This window comes from Cyrtonyx montezumae, unplaced genomic scaffold (genome assembly GCF_038088225.1).
Source record: "Cyrtonyx montezumae isolate F1298 unplaced genomic scaffold, pur_monq_1.0 scaffold_1, whole genome shotgun sequence".
Lineage (NCBI taxonomy): Eukaryota > Metazoa > Chordata > Aves > Galliformes > Odontophoridae > Cyrtonyx > Cyrtonyx montezumae.
The window spans coordinates 17594925-17621081 of NW_027071825.1; the positions used below are offsets into that span (position 1 = coordinate 17594925).

Below are 26157 nucleotides of genomic sequence, written 5' to 3' on the forward strand. Positions count from 1 at the left end.
CACTCAAGCCCACTCAAAGTCATAAGGCAAAAATGCCTTTCCAGGTCTGACCAATCATTCCACTACAGCACCATGTTTCCAGCAGTGAGTGACTGCTTAAGGTCAGCATGCAAAACTGGCCTGAGGAATGTTTGCCTATTCCCTTTAGTATTCATTTTTGATCCTTCAGTTCTCTATTTTTCCCCATTTCCCTTCTAAACCAATTGATACTGTCTTTTAACACAACCCCCTGCAATAGCAGTTTCCAGTTATTTACTGCATTAAGAAGTACTTTCCATTATTTCTCTTAAACCAGTCTTGCACTTGTCTGAGGGTCCTGCAGACCTGGCACTTACCAAACAACAGTTTCATACTTGTTCTATCAACTGCCTTCTCAACTTAGAAAACTTCAGTCACATCCCCTCTTTTCTTTAGATTTCTCTCCAATCAGAAACACCCTATGCATTTTGTCTTTTTTTTCTTTTCCTCCAGGTCCTCCAGCAACAAGAATTATATCCAGTAGACAAAATATGTACGCACTGAAGTTTCACAAAGGGAAAAAATATATACTTTCTGGTTTGCTCACAAGTCAGTACAGAGATATGCCTGACATTATGAATAAACCTGCTTGGGATCTCCTCCAAGAAATTTATGTCATGAATCTTGTCAAAGCTCTCCTCCTCCTCCTCTTTCTTCAATCTTTTCTTCACCCTCCTACTTCAAGCTCATATTCTTCCAAGCCAAGTCCATACTTCAATTTTTTTCTACACACCCACTTTACAAAGTTCCCATTCCAACTGTAGACAAGCACAGGACCCTACATGAACTGATTTACTGTTCAGAAAACACTTCTGAACATGCTGTGAAGATGACATAGAGATCTGATCCCCACCTCATCCTGCAGCCAGCTATCAAAAGATATCTGCATTTGTATAGCTGTTGGGCCAGTTTCTATCATTTGTAAATAGCAAATAATATGAAGAAATTCCTTTCATATATATTTCTGATCTTGCACTCTCATGCATGTTTGGAGCAGCCAGGACCACCTTCTTGTGCCTAACACAGTGGCTTAGGGCTTTTGGGGGTAAATGTACTCCAATACCTCAATGCCTGATCACTTAATCTTGCTTTGTACCGCATACAGCCTTATCTTCAGTGAACATCACTAACCACATGAGTCAAAGCAGCACTGCTGGCAAGGACATAGTGGTGAATAACATTAAATTCGACTTTTAATTCCTTCTCATCTTGGCCTCTGCACAGAAGACATGCTTTTTCTTGTAGGCGTTTTCCCAGCACTGGAAAGAGGATGTGGTGAAAAGAGGCACTAACCAGGGTAAAGCACACAGGCATTGACTGTCAGGCAAGTGATTTGGTTTTCCACAATGAGCAGCCAGCCTGGGAAGGGCATTACTTCAGGAAGCAACCACCATCATGGCTGAAGTCGTATTGATTCTGTCTCTCTGCTTAGGTAACTCCCTGCTTCGCTTGTGCCCTTCCCAGGAAGGCTTCCCATGACTCCTGAACCTGCTGTTGCTAAGGATAGTAGCTTTCAATACCTCCTTCCACAGGAATATGCAAAAGAACTACACAATCTCTCTCTTTAGTAATACTAACCTATCCCAAGATTTCATTGCATATACCAAAGAAAGTCCACAGGTAAAAAATAACTACATTTTCAACTAACAAAATCACAGCAGGTGATTTCTGAGAATGAAAGTATGAAAGCAAGTATTGTGACAAAATATTAAGCAAGAATCAGTAGGGGGATTTAAAAGAAACACATTGCTAGTATTTTGTAGTGGAAATTACTAAAGCATACTTACTGGCAGCTTATATTCTACATAAAGGTTCTAATTTGGTTCATTATGAAACAGCAGAATTTTGTCACTGATTGTGAATGACTAATTCCTACAAAAATGCTTCAGCTGTCCTAGAACTGTCTTATAATCCCAGCCCCTTCCTTAGTAATATTTATAATAATGTATTTACTAACTAAAATATAATGCTTCACAAATGAGTCTTGAGATCTTAATTTAAAATAATCAGATGTGTATAACTCAGTGATTGTGTAGTTTCTTTGAAAGTACAGAGTTTAAGGCAAAATAAGTGAAAAGAGAACATTTCCCAAACACTGCCACAAGCAGAAAGATTATATTATATACAAACATTCAATCTGTAGAATAATACAAAATAAAATATTATTAACTGATCAGTTCAAGTAATGCTAATTGATATTTTTGAATTAACACGTCTATGTACAGCTGCAGAGACTGCCATTTTACAAACTGATATTCAGTTAAACATATTTGTAATGATTTATACACTATGTACAAAACCTGTTCTCCAAGGAACTCTTGGTTTAGCATGCTTCAACACAGAAGTGCTGTATCTATTCCTAAGACAGGATGCTAGCCTTTAATTTAATTCTGAAATACCTCTCAAAGTGCACACAAATTTCATTTGCTATCATATGGTAGTGTTCTCAAACCACTTGTTTGTTACCATATGTTTTGGAATAGGCGTAGAAAGAGTCACAACAATAAATAATATTGCTTATTATGAACTATTTAGACTATTCACACAATCACACTTTCAGCCTCAATGCTTTAACGAGACTGTAGGATCCATTTATCTTTGCTTGTCTTGACACGTAGATCAAAATTGCAACCACAGGTATTGCTATTGCTGTTACACAGGAGAATGCAATAATCATGGGCATAATTCCATCTGGTTTTTCCAATTTTCCTGAAAACAGAGACAAAGGGATAAAAAAAAGTTGTGTAAAAACTGATTCATACAAATTTTAATGTATAAATAAAAACAGAGCTATTATTAACTTCAATTGGAACATTTTTTTCCTTTTTTTTTTCCACAAAGCACATTTCAATGACTTTTCCTTGTTTCTTTTTTCTTTAGTAACTCCACAGTACCATTATAATTCGTAGCCAGATTCTTGGTCTTGAATATGCTATACAAGTTCAAACACACTTGATATCACAATGAAGAATACCGAGTTCCTGAAGAATTCTGCAAGAATACTAAGTATTTCACCCAGTAAACAATACAGGGATATTTCCACCTCCTGGAAACATAATGCTTCAGGAGAAGTATATGCTTAACAAGCTCAATATTTAGAGACCTGGGGGTCCCTCTTGGACGACAAGGTGGCCATAAGCCAGCAGTGGCCAAGAAAGCCAATGGAATCCTGGGATGCATTAAAAGGAGAATGGCCAGCAGGTCAAGAGAGGTGATTCTCCCCTTCTACTCTGCCCTGGACAGGCCTCATCTGGAGTATTGTTTCCAGTGCTTGGCTCCCTCTACAAAAAAGACAGAGATCTTCTGGAGAGAGTCCAGCAGATGGCCACAAAGATGATAAAAGGCCTGGAGCATCTCCAAATCTCCCCTATGAGGGAAGGCTGAGCATACCAGGTCTATTCAGCCTTAAGAAGACTCAGAGGTGATCTTATTAATGTTTATAAATATCTTAAGTGCAGGAGTCAAAGAGCCATGGCCAACCTCTTTTCAGTGGTCTGTGGGGACAGGACAAGGGAAAACAGCCATAAACTGGAGCATATCCTGCACTGGAGCATATCCTTTGTATATATGCAAAGGAACTTCTTCACAGTAGGAGGAGCACTGGATCAGGCTGCTCATGGAGGTCGTGGATTCTCCTTCTCTGGAGATACTCATGACCTACCTGGACACCTATCTGTGTAGCCTGCTGTAGCGGGCATGCTTGGCAGGGGGGTTGGACTCAATGATCTCTGGAAGTCCCTTCCAACCCCTACTATTCTGTGATCTCTCTGGGTTTGTCTCACTGTTCACAAAATGCACAGAAAAAAGTCTAGAATCCACCTTTTCTTGGCTCTATCCTTAAAGCTACAGCACCAACTCATGTAACAGAGACAACATCCATGCTATAAGAAGTTGTTTCATTTGATTTTTTTTTGTTTGGTTTTGCTGTTTGGGTTGTTTTGGGTTGCTTTTTTTTTTTTTTTTTCTGTTGTTAGTTTGGTTATTTTTTAGGTTAACTTCAATATTTTCGTGCAAGCATTAGGCGCGAACTTGTTCTGCCTACACTGACACAAAATCTACTACAACTTTTAAATAAAATAAATTTAGGCAACAGATTTACCTACCTAAAACAGCTATCTCTATCACTTTGACGTTGTTTCCAACCTCATTGAAAACATCAAGCAAATATCTGCCTGTATCATTTTTGGTGACATTGTAGAGTGTAAAGGTCCCATTAACTGATGGTAGAATAATTTCTTTATCTTGATTAACTTTTTTCAGGATCATCTGCGATGGTGGGTTGCTGTATGTGCTACACATAATAGTGACGTTTTCTCCTTCTTCAACATTTTCTGATGGATATATTAACACAGTAATATTCTGAGGAGGAACTGACAAGAAACAAAGGTAAAGTTTAGCAGAAATGGTAGTAAAAAGAACAAAACAATCTCACAAAGTTTGCATATACAAAGTACTAATCCAGTTAATGCATTCACTATAATCTTCAAGTGCATAGTTTTAGACTCTACTGTCACCAGCTACCCTTAAAACAGTGCAATTAATAGCATATGACAGAAATAGCATTTTATAAATTGGTGTGGTATTTTGCATATCTTTTACATTATACTGAGTCCTTTCTTCCTCTCTGGTTTTAAATTCGCTGTTCATTCAGTTTAGTTCATGAAAGGACACAGGTCAACAGACCCAGAGGTTGGTGTGCTCTTTCAAGAGAAAAGAAATATAAAAGGCGAAGGAGGGAGTCCTAAAATAGTATCTTTTCACCAGGTTCCACAATTTTAAATCCTGTTTTCAGAGTCAGGGGGAGAAGTGAATTTATGAAATATTTTGAAGAAGTACTTATTTTATGCTTGAAATTCCAGACAGAAGATTTTATAACCACTAATATCTTACCACAAGTGCAACTCATCTCAGTATTGTAAAGACATTTCATTGTCACCTCATCCATCTAAAACAAATTATAATTTTAACTCTATACAGTAGTTATTTTAACTGACCTTTGACAACAAGTTCTACGTCCAGAGAATGATTTCCAAATTTATTAATGAATGTGCACTCATATTTTCCTGCATCCTTTAGCTGAGCCTTGTCTATGGTGTATTTGCCATCTTCTGTTTTAAGGGTGGTGACCACATCACCAATTTTCTTTTCTAAGATAATCTGAACAGCTGGGACACTTGCAGCTGTGCAAGAGATGGTAACACTTTCTCCTTCTTTCACTGAACTTGAGGGAAAAACTGTGAGTGTTGTATTTTTTGGTGGAGCTACGAAAGAAAAAAAAAGAAGAATAAATTGAAGAGATGGATTAGTGTCAGAAATGAGCCTTACACCATTCCTGATATCACACAACAAACAGCAGCAGCAGGGCTGAAGCAGAAGAATATGCTTACTACTAAAATGAAACTGCTGTAACTGAATGGAGATTGCAAGAACAAGATAGAAAGTTGTAACTGAAAAGAAAGCCAAAGATGCAATATAATCTTCTCCACATAAAATCTGAAGCAAGTATTTTCTGTTCGCATAGTACAATGGTAACTGGATCCTATACCAACAGAAGAGAATACAGGCACATCTCCACATAGCTTCTTTGTCTCACGCATCCTTTAAAAACATGCAATGGAAATTCAGCTCCATATAAGTTATCTGTACTAAAAATTTCATTATTTATTATTTAAAGCTACCTAAATAACAGTGGCACTAGGGCCATTCTGTGACTCCATTTTCTCTTGTCATGCATGTGTTTCAAATATTGCAGAACTCTTCACTTAACCTTCTACAACAGTTCAAGGAAAAAACATGTCTATACAATGCTCTGCTGGGAAAAACCCTCCTCCTTGGATTATTTTAAGGAGAAAATTTGACACGGTAGACACAATGCCTTATAGTGAGGGGAGAATTCTCCTCTTTCCAACCGTGATGTTTCTAAATTGTGAAGACTGCAAACGTGTGGTAAAAATAAGTATGGAAAAAGTGAAATAACACAATGTGGAATGTTCCAATAAGTGTCCCCCACTGCACTAATTGTTCGTATTCCTTTATCGCTTTGTGTGTTGCTTTGTAGTAATTGTACAGAGGCACAAATGCACAGCAGTAGAGAATAATCTGAAAATTCAGCATAAAAATGGAAACCGTAGCCCATAAAGAACAGCAATGAATCAGAAGTTAAATTCTGAAAACTTAAAAGGAAAGGCCAATAATTTCCGATTTATCAGTGTTTCTGCAACTTTCAACTCAGTGCACAGACTAGATACTGAATAATAGTTAAATGCGGGCAGATTTGTACCTTCTATAAAAATGTTCACAGTTGCTTTCTCAGTTTTCTTAGTTACGGGATTAATTACTTCACAGATGTACTGTCCTGAGTCAGTGAAACGGGCATTAGGAATAGAAAGGACATTGTTTTCTATGAAATGCTGAATGGTTTCCTTTGCCAGATGTTTTCTCCAGAACACTTGTGCTGGTGGATTACTCTCAGTCACACAAGTGAGTTTTAGAGAGTGTCCTTCCATTGATGAGTTTCCTGGAGATGCATTAATGAAAGTATTTTGTGGACCATCTGGAAGAGAACAAAAGAAAGATAAGGTCACCATGTTAATGGAGAATGATATGCACAACTTTAATATTCACTTCTCTAGAATTATACTGCACGCACTACCAAGAAAAAAAGAATTATGTGGATGCCAGTAACAGTGAAACAATTTCCCCAGACTTGATAAGACCCTGAGATTGTAGTTTTGAAAGCTAAGCTAGGCACAATGCATACAAATAACTTGTTTTTCTGTTTACTCTTACACTTGCTTAGGGATATAAACTTGAAAGTGCTAAGCATACCAAGGTAATTTTAAAAATAATGGTTTATCTGGATATTATCGTTGTTCTTTTGATCTTCACTTTCTGACTGAACACCAGAGCCCTGGTAAGAGAGTGACAAATGAATTCTTAAAGGACAGCCTAAATTCTACCATGAACAACAGTGGGTGTGTAAGGCAATGTGCACAGGCTTCTCACAGACAGTTACTGAATAAAATCATTTAACTTATACAGCCTAGGCTTCAAACCTGAAAACACAATCTGTTTCACAAAGATGTTAGAAGACTTTGCTCAGAGATAACATTTAATAAATAAAAGGTATATCCTAGTTCTGATGTTTTTGCAATTAATATAGATACCAGACACTAGGTTATATAAACAAAAAGTGGAGATTATAAATGCACAAACTTCATAAATCCATTCCACAAAATATAACATAAAACAGTATTTGATATGAAAACCCCAATATAAAAACACTTACAGTTTGCATTCAGTTTCAGAGAAGTTAATCTTTCTTTGGGCTCAAAATCCATACCAGCAATTTGTAATCTGGCCACACAAGTAATCTCTTTACCATTGTCTTCAGTTGCAAGATTAAATGAGTACGCCACAGTTATGGTTTCTGTTTTTGTGCTGATGACATCTCCATCAAAAGTTTCGATATGAAGAATATGTTCTTCTTTCTTTAGGAGTACTTCCAGGTGATTAGAAGGAAAAACATCACGAATTTTACAGATGACAGTGGCAGTTTCTCCAACAACTAAGGATGTGTTGGTCTCAATGACAGGATCACTGGGAAAAGCTAAAAGAACAAAGCCCAATTCTTTAGAACAGCAGAGCTGGGCCCTAAACTCAACATGAGAGCAAGGTCCAGATATTTTATGAGTTTAAAGGTGTCAAGAATATGAGCTTATATCAACTCTATAACAAGACGTAACTTGATATGAAGACCTAAAGATACTTTATAAATATATATATAAGAAGTAACAAATTTGTACAATTTTTTTTAATATGATCAGAAATTATTTAACGAGATCCAGCAAGGCACCTAATTAGTGACATAGCTAGCTAAATACGCTGAGGGATCTATAACAACAGATACACTAGTAACGTCTCATTTTTCATACTGGCAAGTTTAGACACCTGAATGTTCACCCCACATACTGCCAAGAGTTTGATTAGGTGCTCTGCACTTGAAGGTTTCCCATTTATGTCCATCTAAACCACACTGTTTTTGTTCCACTTCTACACATGTTTGGGGAGTCTATGTTCTAGCTTTCAAGAATTAACAAGAATGAGAATATATACTATTTTTGCAGTAGAAAGCTGAACAGATTATATCAGCTAAACAGATTATATCAGATTCCTTATCCCAGCACTATCAGTTAACTGCCAACAATATCTAAGAACAATTCATTTATCTTTTAAAACATATTTTTTTTAGGAAATGAATACTACTTAAAGAGTATTTTTACTTACAGTAAAGTTCAACTTTGACACTCTTCTCCTTTTTCTCTTTATTACAGAGGACAGTACATAAATAATCGTTACAATTTTCAGTGCTAACTGGATTCATGGTCAAGGTAGAGTACATCTTGTTATTGGACACTATTCCTCCAAGGGGGTAGTCCATTTGGGTTCTCCATGAAAACTTTGGAAATGCACAGCCAGTAGTATTGCATGTGAGTATCACTGTTCCTCCAATCTGTGCAACAACTCTGTGAGCTGGTATAATTTCCATTTCAAAGCCTTTAGCTACAAGAGGAAGAAACATAAACAAACTCAGCAGTACTGTTAAAATTTATTTCCCATTTTCTCTACTGTGACACCAGTTTATAACCTTGCAAGTTTACAGTTGTGTGGAAGTTAAACTAATACAGATCATATGATGGCTTATATCTTCAAAATATCCCCCCCAAATTGCATTTTTTTCTAAGTTAACAGACAGATAAACCTAACAGACACTTCAGATGCATAAAATGCATAAATCCATGTAGTCAGTGAAAATAGATGTATAGGTACAACCTAATTTTTCTAACCAGGCAGATATCATTGTAAAACTGTAACATTGGAGGGGAGCATGGTAAGGTAGCAATGACAACTGCAGAATAACTTTCAATAGAACATGTAGTAACAAACTTGACTGATCCATTCAGAGATGACAGTAAAAACCAAACATACAGTGATGAAATGCAGTTGTCTCCTGGACAGTCTTTTAGTCAAACTCTATGAGAAAGTGACTGTGCAGAGAAAAGCTACAAATAAATGCCAAAAACAAACTTCCTGACATTCTGAAAGAGCTACTTAATTAACACTGCACACACTGAAATGTAAAAGCAAATGCAACAAAGAGAAATAACAACAAAATAATAAACTGTAGTTCACGTTTAACAAAACTGAAAGTAAATGAAGCAAATAAATCTCCCCAACTTACCAGTTGTTAATACATACAAAATAATTAGCACAGTTTGGCTTGTTCTTCCCATCTGTTTTAACATTTATAATTGCTGTTCCTAGGAAAATAATGTTCAGAAGATTTGATTTCTTTCCTGAAAAGAAGTACCCTGACAGGCTGCTTCTCTGCAACTGTTAGTTGCTGCAACATGCTCTTTATAAAGGCTTATCTTCAAGTGGAGTGGGAAATCCCTGGATGGGGAAATCCAGTGTAGGGAGGAAGAGATCCATGTATGGTGGGCTCAGCGCCCTCTGCTGATTTTTTTTTTTTTTTTTACTTTCTTTTAAATACAAAATTTAGAACTCAGGATAACAACATTTTAGTACAACTAAAAATAGATACACAAGATCTGATCTTTCAAACATTTGATAAAATGAATGGGTGTGGGTAATTATAAGTAACTGAATGGTACTATAATCTCAGATGGAAACGTTATTCAGATTTGCTTTCAGTTCAAACATTTTTGCAGGATTGTATCTTTTGAGAAAACTTCTCACAATATTATTTTAAGAACAGTTTTACCTAACAGTATTTTCTTTGAAGACTACTACCACTCTTAGACGTGATGTTACTTACACTGCTAAGTATTTTTAATCCCTAAAAATGAAGTTAGTTAAGAGAAGTCTGCAGACTTAAATAAAAGCAGAAAGAAATTCAGTGCAAAAAATACTTGTTTTTAAAATGTGTTTGGAAAATCATTTGTTATATAATAGTTTGAGTGTATACTTGATGTCTATGAAGTACTGTCATCACAACGCAGATTTTAAAGAGCATAGCTTTTTTCAGCTATTTAGTAAATACAGTGGAAAAATAAAGGCTGAACTAATAATGCTATCAATGCTCAAGAAATTTACTTGCTGAGCCATGCAGTCAACAACCTAATACTAGTTCTAAAATATGAGATTCAGGTTAGTGTAGTACCAGAAAGCACTATGGAAGTACTGCAACTGCCCTTACATTTTCATCCTTATCAAAGGATAGTTACACAGTACAAGCTGCTACAGAAACAGCAAAGCAAATTATGACAATTATGTTTGTGACTCTAAAAGATCTTATATTAAGTAAAATAATTAGAGGAAGAAGAGGAAGAAAAAAATACTCAAAACTGGCATTAAATTCATGAAGAATACTGTTCAGATAGTACTGTTCATAAAATCCAGAAAAAAAACCCAAAATCTGTCTGGAGTAGATAACAGCAACCACGGAATGCAATTTTATCCCAGACATCAGTTTTTGTTAAAACAAAGCATATTCTCCCAGCTGAGTTGCAAATAAATACTTTTTAATCACCAGTAGAGAGAAATAAGAGTTGAAACTCCTCCATTTTAATGGCTTAATAATCACAGTATAAGCTGAGGGAGAAAAGGCAAAATTTCCCTATTTCTGGGAAGCTGGTTTCTCAATGTAAGAAAATACAAATATAGAAGGCAATATCCGCATGTTGGAAAAATTATAATCAAGCCCTCCATCAGATAACATGGAACAGGAAATAACTCTGCTCTAGCTTCCACTAAACTAAACTGGACAGCTGCCATTAACTTTACAGGAGTTGCATCCTTACCAGAAAGACTACTGTACTGAGTAGTTACATTTAACTCAGACAGTATAGGAAAGAGCAAGATTAGCCAATACATATTAAAGGACATATAGATCTCCTAAGATATTCAGAAATTTCATAACATTTGTTCTTTTCCCAAACTCAAATGTTAGCCTCATTAGTATTCTGAAAAGAACATATACTTTACTGTTGCCTGTACCATCCTCAGCACCAAACTGCAAATAGGAAAATGGGTATCAAGTTTGCTTGTTTTCAGAACTGGTTGTACCACCTGAAAACAGAAAGTAGCTGACAAATTTTAGGAATTTACAAGAGTTCAGACAAACTAGCTTTTTATTCAAACATCACAGAGGACAATAAAAAAATAGAGGTACATCTACATTTACAAGTATTATAGGGCCAACTGTAAGAACCTCTGACACATGCAGAGCATAATGAATGCTGGAATGTGACCAGTATTTAAAATATAAAGTCACAAGAAAGTAAAAGAATTGAGCACAGTGACGTAAATACATGTTTCCCAATATATCTAGTAATCAAAAGAGACTTTTATCAGGCTTTGGTGGACAAACAAAGATAAAACAATTATGTCTCAGAAGGCAGTTTGGAAATACTGCACATGACATTTTTCGCCTGGTATTAGAGAATACAAACATCCTTGTGAGAACTGAAACTAAGCTTAGACATTCTCTGGAATGTAAAAGAAAATTATTTCAGAACTGTGGCAAGTATTTGCTTTAATTCAATACTTCTACAGTTCTATTAAATATTTAGGGTAAAATTCACATCATTTCTGCTAGACAACAGAAATCTCAAGTTCATGATACCTTAAATGAGCTATATGAACAAAATGTGCATTACGCAACATGTTAGTTATTCAACATTTCAAACTCTCTTCCTGCATTTCTTATGTCTTCTGGTCTGGAGGCTAGTCTGAAAGCTGAAAGGCTAAAAGTCACGCAGAATTTGGTCTCTTAAAACCTTTGCCACTCTTTCTGTGATTTTTTGTGATTTACATCCAAGGACCTATGGAAAAAGAGAGTTAGTCTTCTTCTCCTGGCAGAGGGGATTAAAAAACAACCCAACAACAACAAAAAAAAAGATAGAAGAAAAATGTCCTAATCAGACCTATCTTCTACGCCAGTAATCAAATGCCTCTGGAACTTCAGCATCTAGAGTAACATTTTGGGATTTCTGCTAAAAATACCTACTACACAAGTAATTACTTCTATATAGGGCCCCAACACAGAAACATATGCAAGCACATTTATTATCAAGTATCTTTAGTGAAGAATCATGAACATGGAGGACATGTATGAATACTGCTGCTGCCCTATACAGCAAATGATCTGCTAACCTCAGCCTTTCAGTTCACAACAAACTCAATAGTCTGCTACATGTGTCATACACTATTTTTCCTTCCTTGTTGTCTACTGGCTTTTTGGATCCCAGCACTTCCCTGACCCTTTTCTTTCTCTAACGCCCTTCAAATTCCTTCTTACCACCTGACAATAGCACAGTTTCTGCATAGCCCCAAGTCAGGGAGAAGAGTATCACTGGCTCCCTGTAATATGCATACCTGGATGGGAAGGATGAGATCTACTTGCAGGTTTTTATATTTAAAGAGTTGTGTCTGTTTCAGGAATTATAACTTTACTCCTAGCTACAAACAAATGAAAATAAAAACCCACCAACATATTATCATGTAACCCACGTAACTTCAAACAATAGTGCTCCACATTTAACTTGTCATCTACTGAAAAAAAAGTTAAAAAAAAAAAGAAACAAAGAAGATTTATTGTCTGTTTCTTTCTCTTCTGGAACTTCTAAAATACTTATGTATTCTAAATACCTTCTTATTGATCTTTCTCAGGCACCAGTTCACCAGAATGACATTTCCTGTTCTGTTAGTTCAACTGCATAGCACTAGAAAGCACCCAGAATACAAATAAAATGCCAGATAACATGATATAGAAGTGTGGTAACTTGCATAGGCTAGGAAACAGCTAATTTATTACTTTCTTCTACTCAGAGGCATTGTCTCTTTCATTTCAGAGAACAAGCTAAAAGTTCATTATCAAAAAAATAGCAGCAAATAAAAAGTCCCTATCTTTTGTCTTAGTTCTAGCTGAAGAAAAAAAAAAAGCTGTGGAAATTCCAAGTTTCATTTCTGAAAAAAGAAGATATCATTTCAGTGGTGCTGAGTCTAGAAGTGAAACTACTGCACATCCTTTAAAATCAATTACAGTAACTGAACTTCTGTTGTCACCATAAATATATATACGTTAAAAAGTTTTTAATCTGAAATATGCTCTAGTATATCTCAAGAGCCAAATTCAATTATGAACCCTGGAGTATTGAAAATCTTTTTGTGAATTTTGATGCAAGAGCTCAAACCTACTTTAATTATTTAGAGCCAAATACACTGGTAAGTGTTCACATCAGTTGCTCTTCCTGGAATCACAACCTTGCAGATAAACATGGTCACAGTGAAGAAATGGAATTAGGGTCGAAGTGCAGACACTGAGTAGGACCCAGCACATGGCAAGATAAGGTAAACTGAAAACACTTAACAATGAACATGACTGATTTACTTAATACTCCAAGCGTTCCATGTGAAACCCCAACCAGTAAATTTGTGTACTTCATTAAGGCCAACATTTCACATCATCAGATGAAGCTAGCCAAGAAGAAGGTGAGGAGAACTTCTGACCAACCTTTGTTATTGCTTTCCAGCAACTCCTTTCCAAAGCACTTGTATGTGCTGCACCATGTAAAAATGGAAAGCAGTTACTTCTTATTTCCCATCACCTTGCTCCTCAGCCATGAGGATACATGTATGACCCTATGGAACCAGAACAGAAAAGAGGAATGAAAACAAGTTCTGTAGGAGATCATTCTAGCTGGATCAGAAGCCAAATAGTAAGTGAGAAACAAATTCAGAACTGATTCTCTTAGACAGTCTACTGATAGCTGCACAGCCACTGGTTATCTTGAAACTTGTCTATCACAGATTATTCTTTTTCTCTTATGATGATTCTTATTCTGAAGAGCTATGTTCAGCTGTATAGGTGTTATTTTTGCTGCACTGTGTTACATAAACGTTATCTTTGCGGTTACACAGTTGACTGCCTCATTAACAGGTAGATATATATTATGTGGATGTCACAGTTAAATGATTTAGCAGCACACAATTTGAGTATCTTCATTTTCAAACATTCCATGTGAGAAAGATGACGGAGAATGCAAAATCTATTTACTTTTAACTGGCACATACAGTTCTTTTTATCTAGAAAAAGCCACTTTTCCCTCTCTAGAAGTAGACAGGAATTTCTATAGAAGCAACCCTCCGAATAAGAAAAAATGAACAGATTTCTACTTCCATCAAGCCAGAAAGTCAAATCTGAGAGAAGGTATTTCTAAATAGCTAAATATATGCTTGTGTGTATATAGTAACAAAGTGACACTTAAAGCCAGTTGCAAGTTTGCAAAGGACATTGCACTTTTCCTATTTGCTCTTGAATGTGCTCTATCCTAAATCAACAGTATGCTGTTCTGTTACACACACTATTCTATTTTCTATCCAGAGGTAAGTATCATCTTAGCTACTTGATTCATTAACACTTTCATGGAATAAATATGCTAATCTAGAATTAGTGAAGTGATAAAACCACTGGCAACTGAGTTTTTATAGACAAGCAACAGTAAGAAGGATGGAAGTTTCTGGATTTACTTTCCCTTTCAAGACAATTACTTGGCAAAGTATCAAAGCCCAAATCCTTGTCTCAGATAGACAACTGAGCAAGAATGACTTTCATAGCTGTGTCAGCCTCTATCACAGACCACACTGCTCTCTAACGATAAGAGAGGCAACTTGAGAAATGCGATGCATGTTTGAAATTGTTGTCAGGCAGCATAAAGCTTTGTGCTGAATTTACTTGAGAAATGCCTGACTTTCTGCATTCCCATACTTCTTAACCAAGGACTTCTACTGAAATCTCCCAGAATATAAGAATACCAATTCATAAGGAACAGATGACTCTTATAGTTGGATAACTTTTGTCTCCACTGTCTTTGTTTCTGACTACAACCAACTCAAGCATGAGCAACAGCCATGAGTACCTCTCTCTCAGTAGCCTCAGCTCCAGACAAATGCTCAACCTGTACAATTTTTCTGGACTGACATCCTGAATACTAAAAGACAAGAAGCAAGGTGGCTTCAGGGCACAAGAGTTTCCAGGGGTATGTTCAAAGGTGAAATTGAATTTTGAGAAAATTACAGTAAATGAATAAAACACAGCTATCTTACACTGAAAAGAAAGACACTGTCAATTGTTGGTAACAACAGACAACTTTTTTGATTCTGTCTTCTCTGACAACCGCTTGCCACACAGCCCACAGATGTTTGGTTTAGCAGGAGGGGACTGTGGAAGCAACATCCCTCCCACTTTAAGCAAAGGTCAGATTTATGATTACCTGAAGAATCTCAACATCCACAGGTCTATGGATACCAATGAGATGCATCCCAAAGTCCTGAGAGAATTAGCTGATGTAGCTGCCAAGCCACTCTCCATGATATCTGAAAAGTCCTGGCAATCAGCTGAAGTCCCTGGTCCCTGGAAAAAAGATAACGCCAAAACCATGTTTAAGAAAGGTAAAAAAAATGACGCAGGGAACTACCATCCAATCAGTCTCACCTCTGTGCCAGGAAAGATCATGGAGCAGATCCTCCTAGAAGTTACACTATGCCACATGGAAGAGAGAGAGGTGATATGGGAGAACCAGCATGGTTTCACCAAGGGCAAATCCTGTTCCACCAAATTGGTGGCCTTCTGATAGTGTCACTGCACCAATGGACAAAAGAAGAGCCCTGGGCAACCTGATTTAGCTGTGGAATTTCTTGTTCATTGCAGGGGAATTGGACCAGATGTCCTTTAAAAGGTCCCTTCCATCTCCAAGGATTCTAAGATTCTATATTACTGATGTGAAGTATTTGATATAAAATTGTTATCCTTATTACAACATTTTATTACACTGAATAATCTTATGCCAAGATCCAGCTGCTGACTTTGTTTTTAGCTTACTGCTCAGGTGTCTTGTCTTGTGACAAGACTGTACTGAATTTTGTGTCATGAAGAGATGTATATGGATCCTGCTGTAGCTTACAAGTTCAACAATCACAGCCCGCTTGCACACAGCAACTATACTCTATTAATAAATAAGGATCGCAGAAAAATTAAGAAAAAAAATGTTTCCTTTTATCTTGTAAATTGGAATTCATAAGATGTAATGAGCAAAATGACTAAAAGGCTTTTGCTTTAATGTAAAGGACGTTTCAGAATCTTCAGTAATGAAGATGACTACAAGAATGAACAGAAATGTATTACACAGTAGAAAAATATTGTATTTAAAAACATATAAATACCATGAAGAAGATAACTTATTCATTTAATCTGAACTATTTACCAGTCACTACTAGATCATCACATTAATATTTCCACGTAAGTGGCAGCATTGCTTTCTCAGCAATCTAATCAAAAGGAGTTAAATACAATTGAAAAAGACCATTAATTTAGACCAGAGCTTCAGATGATGTCAGAAAGAATATTTTGTATAATGTTCTTTTTAAGGTTGTTTTTTTTTCAATCACCTGTAAACTTACCTTCATATTTTATTTTCTTGCTCTTCCTTATGAAAATTAACATTTTAATGAACATATTTACTACTATGGTGTTCCCCTATTTTCATCAGGATTTATAACACACGATTAGACATTAAAGATTCACTTTATACTTCCAAGCTTTTTTAGTGACCAAACCTCAGACAACCAAGTTCAGTGCTTTGACTGACACGATTACCTACTGGACATGACTGAGAATAGCGCTTTTCTGGCACATAACTGTAAAACAAACCATTGTGAATAACTGGAAATCCTGGTAGGATCTAATCAGAAGAAATAGGACATTAAATCAAGCAACAAGTCATCCGTAATTTCTTGGTAATCTCATTATAATCCATCTAAATCAGTTTCATATCTATTTTTTAAGGTCAATGAAGGTGAAACACTATGGAAGCCTGACTTGGAATGTCATACAGAACCTCCAGTTTTATCTGTGCTTTAACTGCTTGCTGGCTCTCAAAAGCGAGCTGTCTAGATTATTTAAAGAGCTCTGTCAAGTACATGGCATTTCAAAAGCCTGGAATGTAAGTGAGCATAGCCTGCATTGTCACATCACAGTTTACAACAAACAGAAGTGTGCAGTAAAAGTGAGAACAGCTTTGTGCTTCCCAAATGAATAAGGAATAATTGCCCAGGAGCCCAAGGCAGCTTTAAAGTGTCACTATTAAAGCAGAATGCAATCTACCAATCTTGTCCACGAAGAACAATACTTTATAGAGAAATAAATTACAGAGGCTTTTATATGAGAAATCTTCTACTCAATCTAAGTACACATGCCAGACACTGCAACTAATTTCCAGGATCCAGACAGTGGGAGGTTATTTGAAAGTCCAGTAAAATAAATTCTAACAAATATCAGGAGAATTTCTTACTCTAAAACTTTAGATCTTTCCTGTCAAATTCCAGCTTTCTGCAAAGAAATCACTTACCACTGCTTCAGAAAACACCGTAAATCGTGTAAATTGATTGAAGAAAAAAAAGGAGAAAAAACAGGTAACAAGAAATTAATAATCAGGAAAAGGTTCTTCTTGAAACATTATCAAGTAGTCTTAAGTCTTCAGTATCTCATATATTTCAGGACTTCTTTTTTGTTTTATCTTTTTTTTTTTTTTTTGACATGCATTCCTAAAGCCTGAAGCTTTAGAAAATCTTATCCTAAAGATGTTATAAACATAAAAATGTATAATATTAATTAACACTAATTAATTAGAAATCAAGAATCACCTGTTCTGTGCTGCTGCTCTAAAACCAATACTGTTGCTTTATACAACTCTCCTACAAACTTCTACAATAAAAAAGTATTCTCCATGGAACTATAAAATATAAAACATAGAACAGTTCTATCATTGGTGAATTTAGGACGCTACTGAACTTCATCAAATTACCTCTTCTGAGCATCTCAGCTTTGCACAGAGAATGCCAGAACAAGTTTGCTTTGTAAAACAACTGCTACTGTCTGTCAGTTGCTGCTAACGCAGTACTTCCAGGCTGCCTCACAGTCCTGTTACCACAGTTGAGCTGTTTCTTCTATGTAGCAGCTTCACCATCTGTTGACTTTGCACTATATGCTGCTATAAAGCCATCTGTTGTCATCCATATCTAAAGGTATGCTTTCATAAAATTAAGCATGTCTCCTTCTTACTTGGAACTTCATTTTGTCCTAATCTAAAACCCAAATGGACTCAAATAAAAAATCTTTTAGAGATGCTACCAAACTTTGCATTGTCCCTTTAGCTGTGTAATGACTTACTTATTAATTTCTTAAAACTGAAAGCATAATACTTACTACCATAAGAAATTAGAAAAACTGAAAAACTGAAGAGCAACTTTGCTGCCAAGGATCTGTGTAACAGATTCCTTTTAGGGGACCTCCTTGTGTGACAGACCACACAGCCCATGCTCAAGCATGAAGCACAGCTGCAGTTCAGAAGGCTACATCTGCCACAGAACAAAAGTTTGTTAATATATATCACAAATAATAAATGCATATAAAAGAATAAAGCTAAATAGCAGAAGTTTGCTTTGCAACGCAGCTTGAAGATATGAGTTAACAATGATTGCAAAATACAAGAAAGTTTCAAAGAAAACACAGGAAACAGTAAATCCCTAACACATTCAGACAAAACCACGTTTTTCGATTAATGATGTGTTTCTTTCCATTCTTCAAAGAAAAACTTCACCCACCGTTTTCCTACTATCACTTTTTAAACAATTCCCAAATTTAGCATAAAAATCTCTGCCTTCTCCAACGGTATTATAAGTGAAACCTTACTATGGATTTGGTCCTTTCTGAAATCCTAATGTCACACAATGGATAAAGAAAGAAACAGGATATCCAAGTAAAATATACCAAAATAGGAAGAAATTTGTTTATGAAATGGCTACTAGTGTGTCCTGACATATACAACATTCTCATTGTTTTTTCCTTTGCCCTAAATTTTCTGACCCCTCTTTTTGTGGTTTGGGTTTTTCCTTTTCTTTTGCCTTTCTTGTTGATTTATTCATCAGCCTTGTCTATCACTATGGCAAAGGCAAATATCCTCTGGAAGGAAGACCATCGTCCCTCCTCCACGTTTCCTTTGGGACAGAGAATAATGAACATCAGTTTATTGCGCTGACAGAGCTGGCCACCTGGACAGCAAGACCCACAGGTCTCAGGCCAGAAGCAAAAGTGTGCACCGTACTCTGGCAAAACTGCCTGGGTGGCAAAATTGTTTGTCACATCAGCAGCATTTACCACTGGTCCACTAACATAGAGTAATAGTCAACAGCGGATGCTGAAGACTGCACATAAAAGGCTAAGTTTATCATGCAACACTTTAAATAATTTCCTTATTTGCACAGGATATTGTGTACCCTTATTTGAGATATGACTTCCTTCTTTAGGTTGTCTTCTTTTTTTTTTTGCAATTCTTATTCCTTCAACAGTGAGAAAACAAAATGAAAAAAGTCAGAACCCATGCAGAGTGAACAATATATATGAAGAGTGATAAATACCAGAGCACGTATATTAGTAAAAAAACCTCAGCATTTTATCCTTGAAAAAAATCAAGAAGTTTCCTGAAAGTTTCCCAACTAAAATGTATAATGTAGTCAGTAAGCATTATTACGTGAAATCAAAACCTACTTAATACAAGGAAATGTGAAGCTTTTGACTGGAAATGAGATGAGCACTCACTTATAAAGGCATCATGCATGCTACTCTTCAGATAAGAAAAATAATCTTCCTCATTTCACCTATGCTGTGATATTCATAATACTGAAACCTAATGTTTATGACAGTCTACAAGACAAAACAGTTGTCATGCAAAAACTGTGTTTTTTTCCTTGGTGTTCTCTTTTTTATGAACATACATACATTCCCTTTAGCAGTAGGATTTAGACCAGTTTTACTGAATTTGAATAACTGTGAGAGCTCGCGTGCTCACATACAAGCAGACAGATATATTGCAAATATCCTACATTCAGGTGTTTATATCTGCAGTTTGATCCTACTGTGTTATATTCTTTTGCAAGGATTTTCATTCCTAGTTAGAGTTTGTAACTCCTTACTATATGCCCTGCACTAATATTGTAAAAATGTTCTGTATTATCTGAGACATACAGATATTAATGTTTAAGTCACACATGTATGTGAGACATACAGATATTAATGTTTAAGTCACACATGCACTGAATAATAATATACAGAAGAAAAAATAAACATCTGTATCTTCAAACATTATGATTTTTTTGAAGTAAGTTTTTACCTAACGATTTACATCTATACTACTGACTTTCTACCTCCCATATGTTGCTTTCTAGTAAAGCTACATAAAGTATAAATGATTTGTTTCTTAGTGTCACAGTGAGTGCTAGGTCTGTGTTTATTTTTCCACCATTAAGAAATTATACAGGAAGAAAGAAAACTCAGTTCACTACAACAGTGAATTTACTGGTTCCATTCTTCATAAGACAAGCAATTTATAGTTGAAATTTATCTTTGAAATAATCTTTACTGGATTGTATGTTCATTTATAAATAATTTTTCCCATTTCACTGGTGAATGCCAGTGTCATCAGCTTGTAGGTGCATATGAAATGGAGTCCCTGCTATTTCCAATGAAAACTCTCTTTTTGACTGCTCAGTGGAAACACATCTCTACTCAGGTAGGGATGGTAAATACTCATCACACATGAACTAAACCAGAAAATGAAAGACCTAACTTTAAACAATAATAAAATAACACAACATTCCAATTTTTACCAGAATCCTTCTAAACAACTAAACTGCTGAACCCACATACCTACATGTTGAATTTTGTCAGTGTTTATCAGGCACAGGGTAAATAAGCTCCATAAAAATGTAAATAAGAATAGCAATTTCAATTTTCTCTAAAAACATTTCTAGAACGTTTTCAATCTCCAAAAAAAAAAATAATTCATGCATATCTTGCTTTGACCTTGACATTATTGTTGTGTATTTACCAGTAGGACACAAGCTGATTTCTGAGGGATGTATGCAGTCTTTTATTTTTTTTCTCCTGTGTAATATAGTCTATTCCTTATCATGTTACTATTCACTTCGTGAGTTCACACTCCAGTCAATTTTTTATGAATGCCCACCCAGCACAGCAATGTAGCAAAGCATCTGAGTTATTGATATTAATGATAATGGATATAGTTCTCATTCAGAAAAAAAAAAGGCAATTAAGTCATAATGCCATTTTTGTATTTACTTCTCTATAGAGAAATATATAACCAGAGTGATTTGGCCACACAAGTATTCAAGAGATTTTCTTCGTGAGGGTCCTGCAAAAGCTGCCAATAATCAGGCAGCACAAGTTATTTACTTGAAATAAGTTCTGAAAGTTATTGGCAAGGATTATCACTTGCTGTTGAATCTCATTCAGGTTTTTTGGACCATTTCAAAGAGGATAAAGCCTGGCTTTCCTTTGGAGGAACTGCAGCACTGTGAATGACTGCCAAAAGAAACAACCTTTGCTGGGAAAAATAATGTTTAAAACAATGCAATAGGTCATTGGAAATTTCCCTCCAATATTTTTTAACTGTAACCATGTGGGGGGACCAGGGAGGTACTGCATTTCACTTGAAGTAATAAAACACAAATAAGATTATAGAGTCTTTTAAATCCATTGTTAGGATAGTTGGAAATTAACTACTATTAAGCAGCAGAGGGCTGCTACAATCTGTTCTCCTAACTCTGAGTCCCTAATTAAGAAAAAACTTTGAGGCCCAATATAATTGGAGCAACAGTAGTAGAAAATGATTTGGGACAGCTGTAAGTATGTGCAACGTAGCTTGTACTATTCCACCGGATATGCTTTGGGAATTAAAAATGAACTATTTCATATGAAATACAATGAGAAAAACAGGTTTCAGTAAAATACATGTATGACACTTGTTAACAAAACATATGGCAAAAATTCATACGCTGCAAGACCTCAAAGATTACAAGACTTCATACGATGCCACGGCATGTAGAATTGAGCAGTTTCTAAGAATTTCTTTAGTTAGAAGAATGTTATGTTTTGAGTGAGTCAACTTGCTGTAATGCTGCATTCACAAAGAGATTGCTCATGCATTTCTTTGCAATTATTGGGTATATATACACATAAATCTAACATACAGCCAATGCTGAGAACAACAGTTCTAGTCCTGGGTTTCAATATATCTTTTGGAGCAAAATTTTTTCATCTTTCTTAAGTCAGACTTGCCTTGCATTGGCTGTACTAGGAATTGACCATGACATGAGCAAGACAAACTTCCTGCTATGAAGACAACTTTTCCAAACAGCTTGCTTAATGTAATTTCCAAGTTTTTGTTTAATTTTGATGTCAAGATAGTAAAAGTATGCTTGTTGATGACATCAGCAAAACATTAAAATATTGAGGAAGCAAAGAGAAGAAAAATAAAGCACCTCAAATGTCTATGTGACAATCACTGAAACAGAGACCATCTCAGAGAACCATGTCAAAGAACAGTAGATGCTTTCAGAGTCCCCACCCTGAACCAGTTCCCTTTTTCTCAAAGTTTCAACTACTGATACAAAATGCTAGAAGTCCAACCATCACAAAATTCATCTAATTACATCCCCTATGTCCTGTTTATAAAATCTTTCAATCACTGAAATGCAACTGTGAATTCTATGCAAACTGATCATTACATACACACCAGATTAGAAGCTGATATGAACTTACCCGAACAGAAGACCTCTCTTCTCATTTTCACTGTGCAGTATCCCAAACTTCTGAGGTTAAAAGAAAAAAAAAATAATTAAACTAATTTCTTAGCTATTGATGAGTTTGTTCATTCAGATGTAGGATTAGCATTAGACTTTCAAAATGCTCATTAAAACCATACAGATATATTTACGGAAACAGTCTCACAGGATAACAGCAATTAGTCATGGATCAAACACTGGTAATAAAAATGGAAGTGCTTTGTACTTCACTGTTCACTGTTTCAGTGAGTATGACTATTGTTCAAAAAACTGGTTCATACAAACTCCCGCATCAACAGCTCTATGTAGAAACAACAAAAAAAATACATATTCAAATTCTGCATCAACATGACTTGTTAAAACAAAATCTATCTCACGGTCCTTTCCAAGGTGCAACTCTTGCTTTAGTCCATTTTCTCTCTCTGGTAAAAAGAGAACGACTCAGGCTCTTATGAAACCAAGAGAATATATAGTTCTCTCCAGTTTTTAGGGAGTACTACCCTTCCCAAGTTGTATCTCAGCTCTCAGGATAATTTTTAATGGTCTCATAACTTACTTCAGGTAAAATAAAAATGTTCTCAATATTTTCAAACTTTACAACCTTTCAATTTAATTTTTCTATTTCTTTTCAAATTCCTCACACAACTGTTTTCAAAATGCAGCCTGAAAAAACAAGAAATGTAATTAGGCTTAGGCTGCTTTACAGCACTTTAATCACAGAATCACAGACTGGTTTACAATGGAAAGAACCTTAAAGGACATCTAGTTCCAACCTCTCTGCCACAGGCAGAGTTGTCTACCACTATATTAGGCTGCCCAGGGCCCCCATCCAAACTGGCCTTCAATGCATCCACAACCTCTCTGCGAAACCTGTTCCAGCGCCTCACCACCCTCTGAGTAAAATATTCATTCCTGATATCTAGCCTAAATCTCCCCCCTTTTAATTTAAAGTCACTCTCCCTTGTCCTGTCACTATCAGACCATGAAAAGAGTTGGAATCCTTCCGGCCTGTAAGTTCCCTTCAAGGACTGGAAGGCCACAATAAGGTCTCCCCGGAGTCTTCTCCAAGCTAAACAAGCCCTACTTCCTCAACCTTTCTTCACAGGAGAGGTCCTCCAGCCCTTTGATCATCTTTGTGGCCCTCCTCTGGACCTGCTCCAACAGCTCTGCATCCTTCCTGTACCAGTTTGGTGCAAAGTTTGGATTCCAAACGAGGCCTTACAAAGGCAGAGTAGATGGGGGCAATCCCCTCCCTCTCCCTGGTCACCCCTCTTTTGATGTAGCCCTGTGTACCATTGGCCTTCTGGTCTGCAAGAGCACACTGCTGGCTCACATCCAGCTTTTTTTCCCATTGGGACTCCTAAGTCCTTCTCTGCAAGACTCTGTAAGAACTCAATGAGTTCTTCTCCATCTGTACTCATATCTGGGATTGCCTTGTTAAACCTCATTAGATTCTCATGAGCTCATTTTTCCACCATCCAAGTCCCAGTGAATTGTGTCCATCCTTCCTATAGTGTCAACTTCACCACTCATCTTGGTGTCACCAGCAAACCTGCTGGGGGTACACTCAATTCCACTGTCTATGTTACTGATAACGATTCTGAAGAGCACCAGTCCTGAGAGTGATCTCCCAGGGGACACCACTCATGACCATCCTCTATCTGGACACAGAGCTATTGACAACCCTCTGAATACAAAAAAAACAGCCAATTCATTTATCCACCTCATAGTCCAGCCTTAAAATTCATCTCTCTCCAATTTAGAGATAAGGATGTGGTGCAAGACCATGTCCAAGGCCTTGCACAAGTCCATGCAGATGACATCTGCTGCCCTTCCTTTTTCCATGGATGCCATCATCATAGAAGGCCACCAGATGGGTCAGGCATGATCTGCCCTTAGCGAAGCCATGCTGGCTGTCCTGGATCACCTCCACATCTCCTATGAGCCTTAATAACTCTTCCAGGAGGATCCACTCCACGATCTTCCAAGGCATGAGGCTCATCAGCCTGTAGTTCCCCAGGTCTTACTTTCTCCTGCTCTTTAACATGGGAGTGATGTTTCCCTTTTTCTAGCCACAGGAGACTTTGACATATTTTTCAAATATGATGGAGAGTGGCTTGGCAACCACATCAGCCAGTTCCTTTAGAACCCAGGAATGCATGTCATCCGGCCCCATAGACTGGAACACATTCAGCCTCATAAGGTGGTCTTGGACTTACTCCACTCTAACATTGGGAGGGATTTTGCTCCCCTGACTCTCACATTCAGAGACATGACAGGTGTTAGAAGCCTGAATGGCCATGAAGAATGGGGCAAAGATCTCCTCAAGTACCTCAGCCTTCTCCATGTCCCTGGAGGCTGGCTCTCCCTTTCATTCATCAGAGGGGGTACACTGTTCTTTGCCTGACTCTTCTGCCCTGTGTATCTAAAGAATCTCTTCTTGCTGATTTTCACATCCCTCACCAAGTTCAATTCCATCCACACTCGGACTTTCCTGACTCCACCACTGCATATCTGGACAGCATCCCTATATTCTTCTTAGAATACATATCCCCACCCACTAGCAATGACCTAAAGATAAATAAGTTAATTAAATTTGATCCAAACAAACAAATCCTAATCTGTCCCTAATTACTGTCTTTAGAGTACATGAATTAAAGCAGATCTACAGGAATTATTATATTTTTCCCTCTAGAAGTTTTTTGGCTTTGAGAAACTACCAATTAAGACTATTTTGAAAGCATCTTAATTAATCTACTGAACTGTATGTTTTCAGTAATACCATTTTCCTTAATAATCATCACAGGACCACTTTCTAGATAAAATCTGAAATTTCTTAACCTCACTTTCATATATTATGAAAGTTTTAGATCTGTTTTCTAGCTCTGAGTCATTATCTTTCTGTATGTATATGAATGCCTGTATACATACCCATTTCACCAGTACAGCTGAAAACACAACTTCCAGAGCTTGCTTATATTAGATTTTAAAAGACATAATCAGCATTTCAGCAAATTGGTAATAACAAAGCTCCTACTGGATTCCATACTATATATGCTGCTTTTACAATATAATTTTTAATATCTCGCATCAAAAAATAAATAATATCTGATACTAATCTCAGGTGTTCTTGAAAACACAAGTCTGCAAATTTTAGCCTGTTTTTATTTAAAACAAACTAGCAATCTTACAAAAAGATAGCTACAAAGTGAAATATACTCTTGGGAAAAGAGGTGTCCCTGTGCAAAGCAGTTTTTCAACTGCAATGGCAAATGCCCCACATCGTTCTGGCAAGTTGAAAATTGGGGAAGGCCTGTTTGAAAAATACTTGCAAGATCTACTTCTCACATGCATATACTTCTCCATATATGCAAAACTGTTCTCAAGCCCAATGGAACTTAAAAGTTATTTCCCTCT

At 36.5% G+C, this 26157-nt stretch overlaps 1 protein-coding gene across 3 annotated transcripts; it reads right to left on the reverse strand.

The window, feature by feature from the left end:
* Positions 1 to 468: 468 nt before the first annotated feature.
* VCAM1 (vascular cell adhesion molecule 1) lies at positions 469 to 13684 on the reverse strand. Of its 3 annotated transcripts, none has more exons than XM_065742345.1 (7): positions 13556 to 13684; positions 8305 to 8580; positions 7307 to 7627; positions 6299 to 6571; positions 5013 to 5279; positions 4122 to 4388; positions 469 to 2727 (listed from the first exon to the last, which is right to left on the reverse strand). In XM_065742345.1, the coding sequence occupies exons 2-7, from the start codon at positions 8564 to 8566 to the stop codon at positions 2567 to 2569; spliced, it is 1551 nt and encodes a 516-aa protein (XP_065598417.1). In that variant the 5' UTR covers positions 8567 to 8580; positions 13556 to 13684; the 3' UTR covers positions 469 to 2566. The 3 variants fall into 3 exon arrangements, with proteins under 3 accessions (XP_065598417.1, XP_065598407.1, XP_065598426.1); XM_065742335.1 differs by lacking the exon at positions 13556 to 13684 and adding an exon at positions 9260 to 9564; XM_065742354.1 differs by lacking the exons at positions 4122 to 4388; positions 13556 to 13684 and adding an exon at positions 9260 to 9565.
* Between the last annotated feature and the right edge of the window lie 12473 nt (positions 13685 to 26157).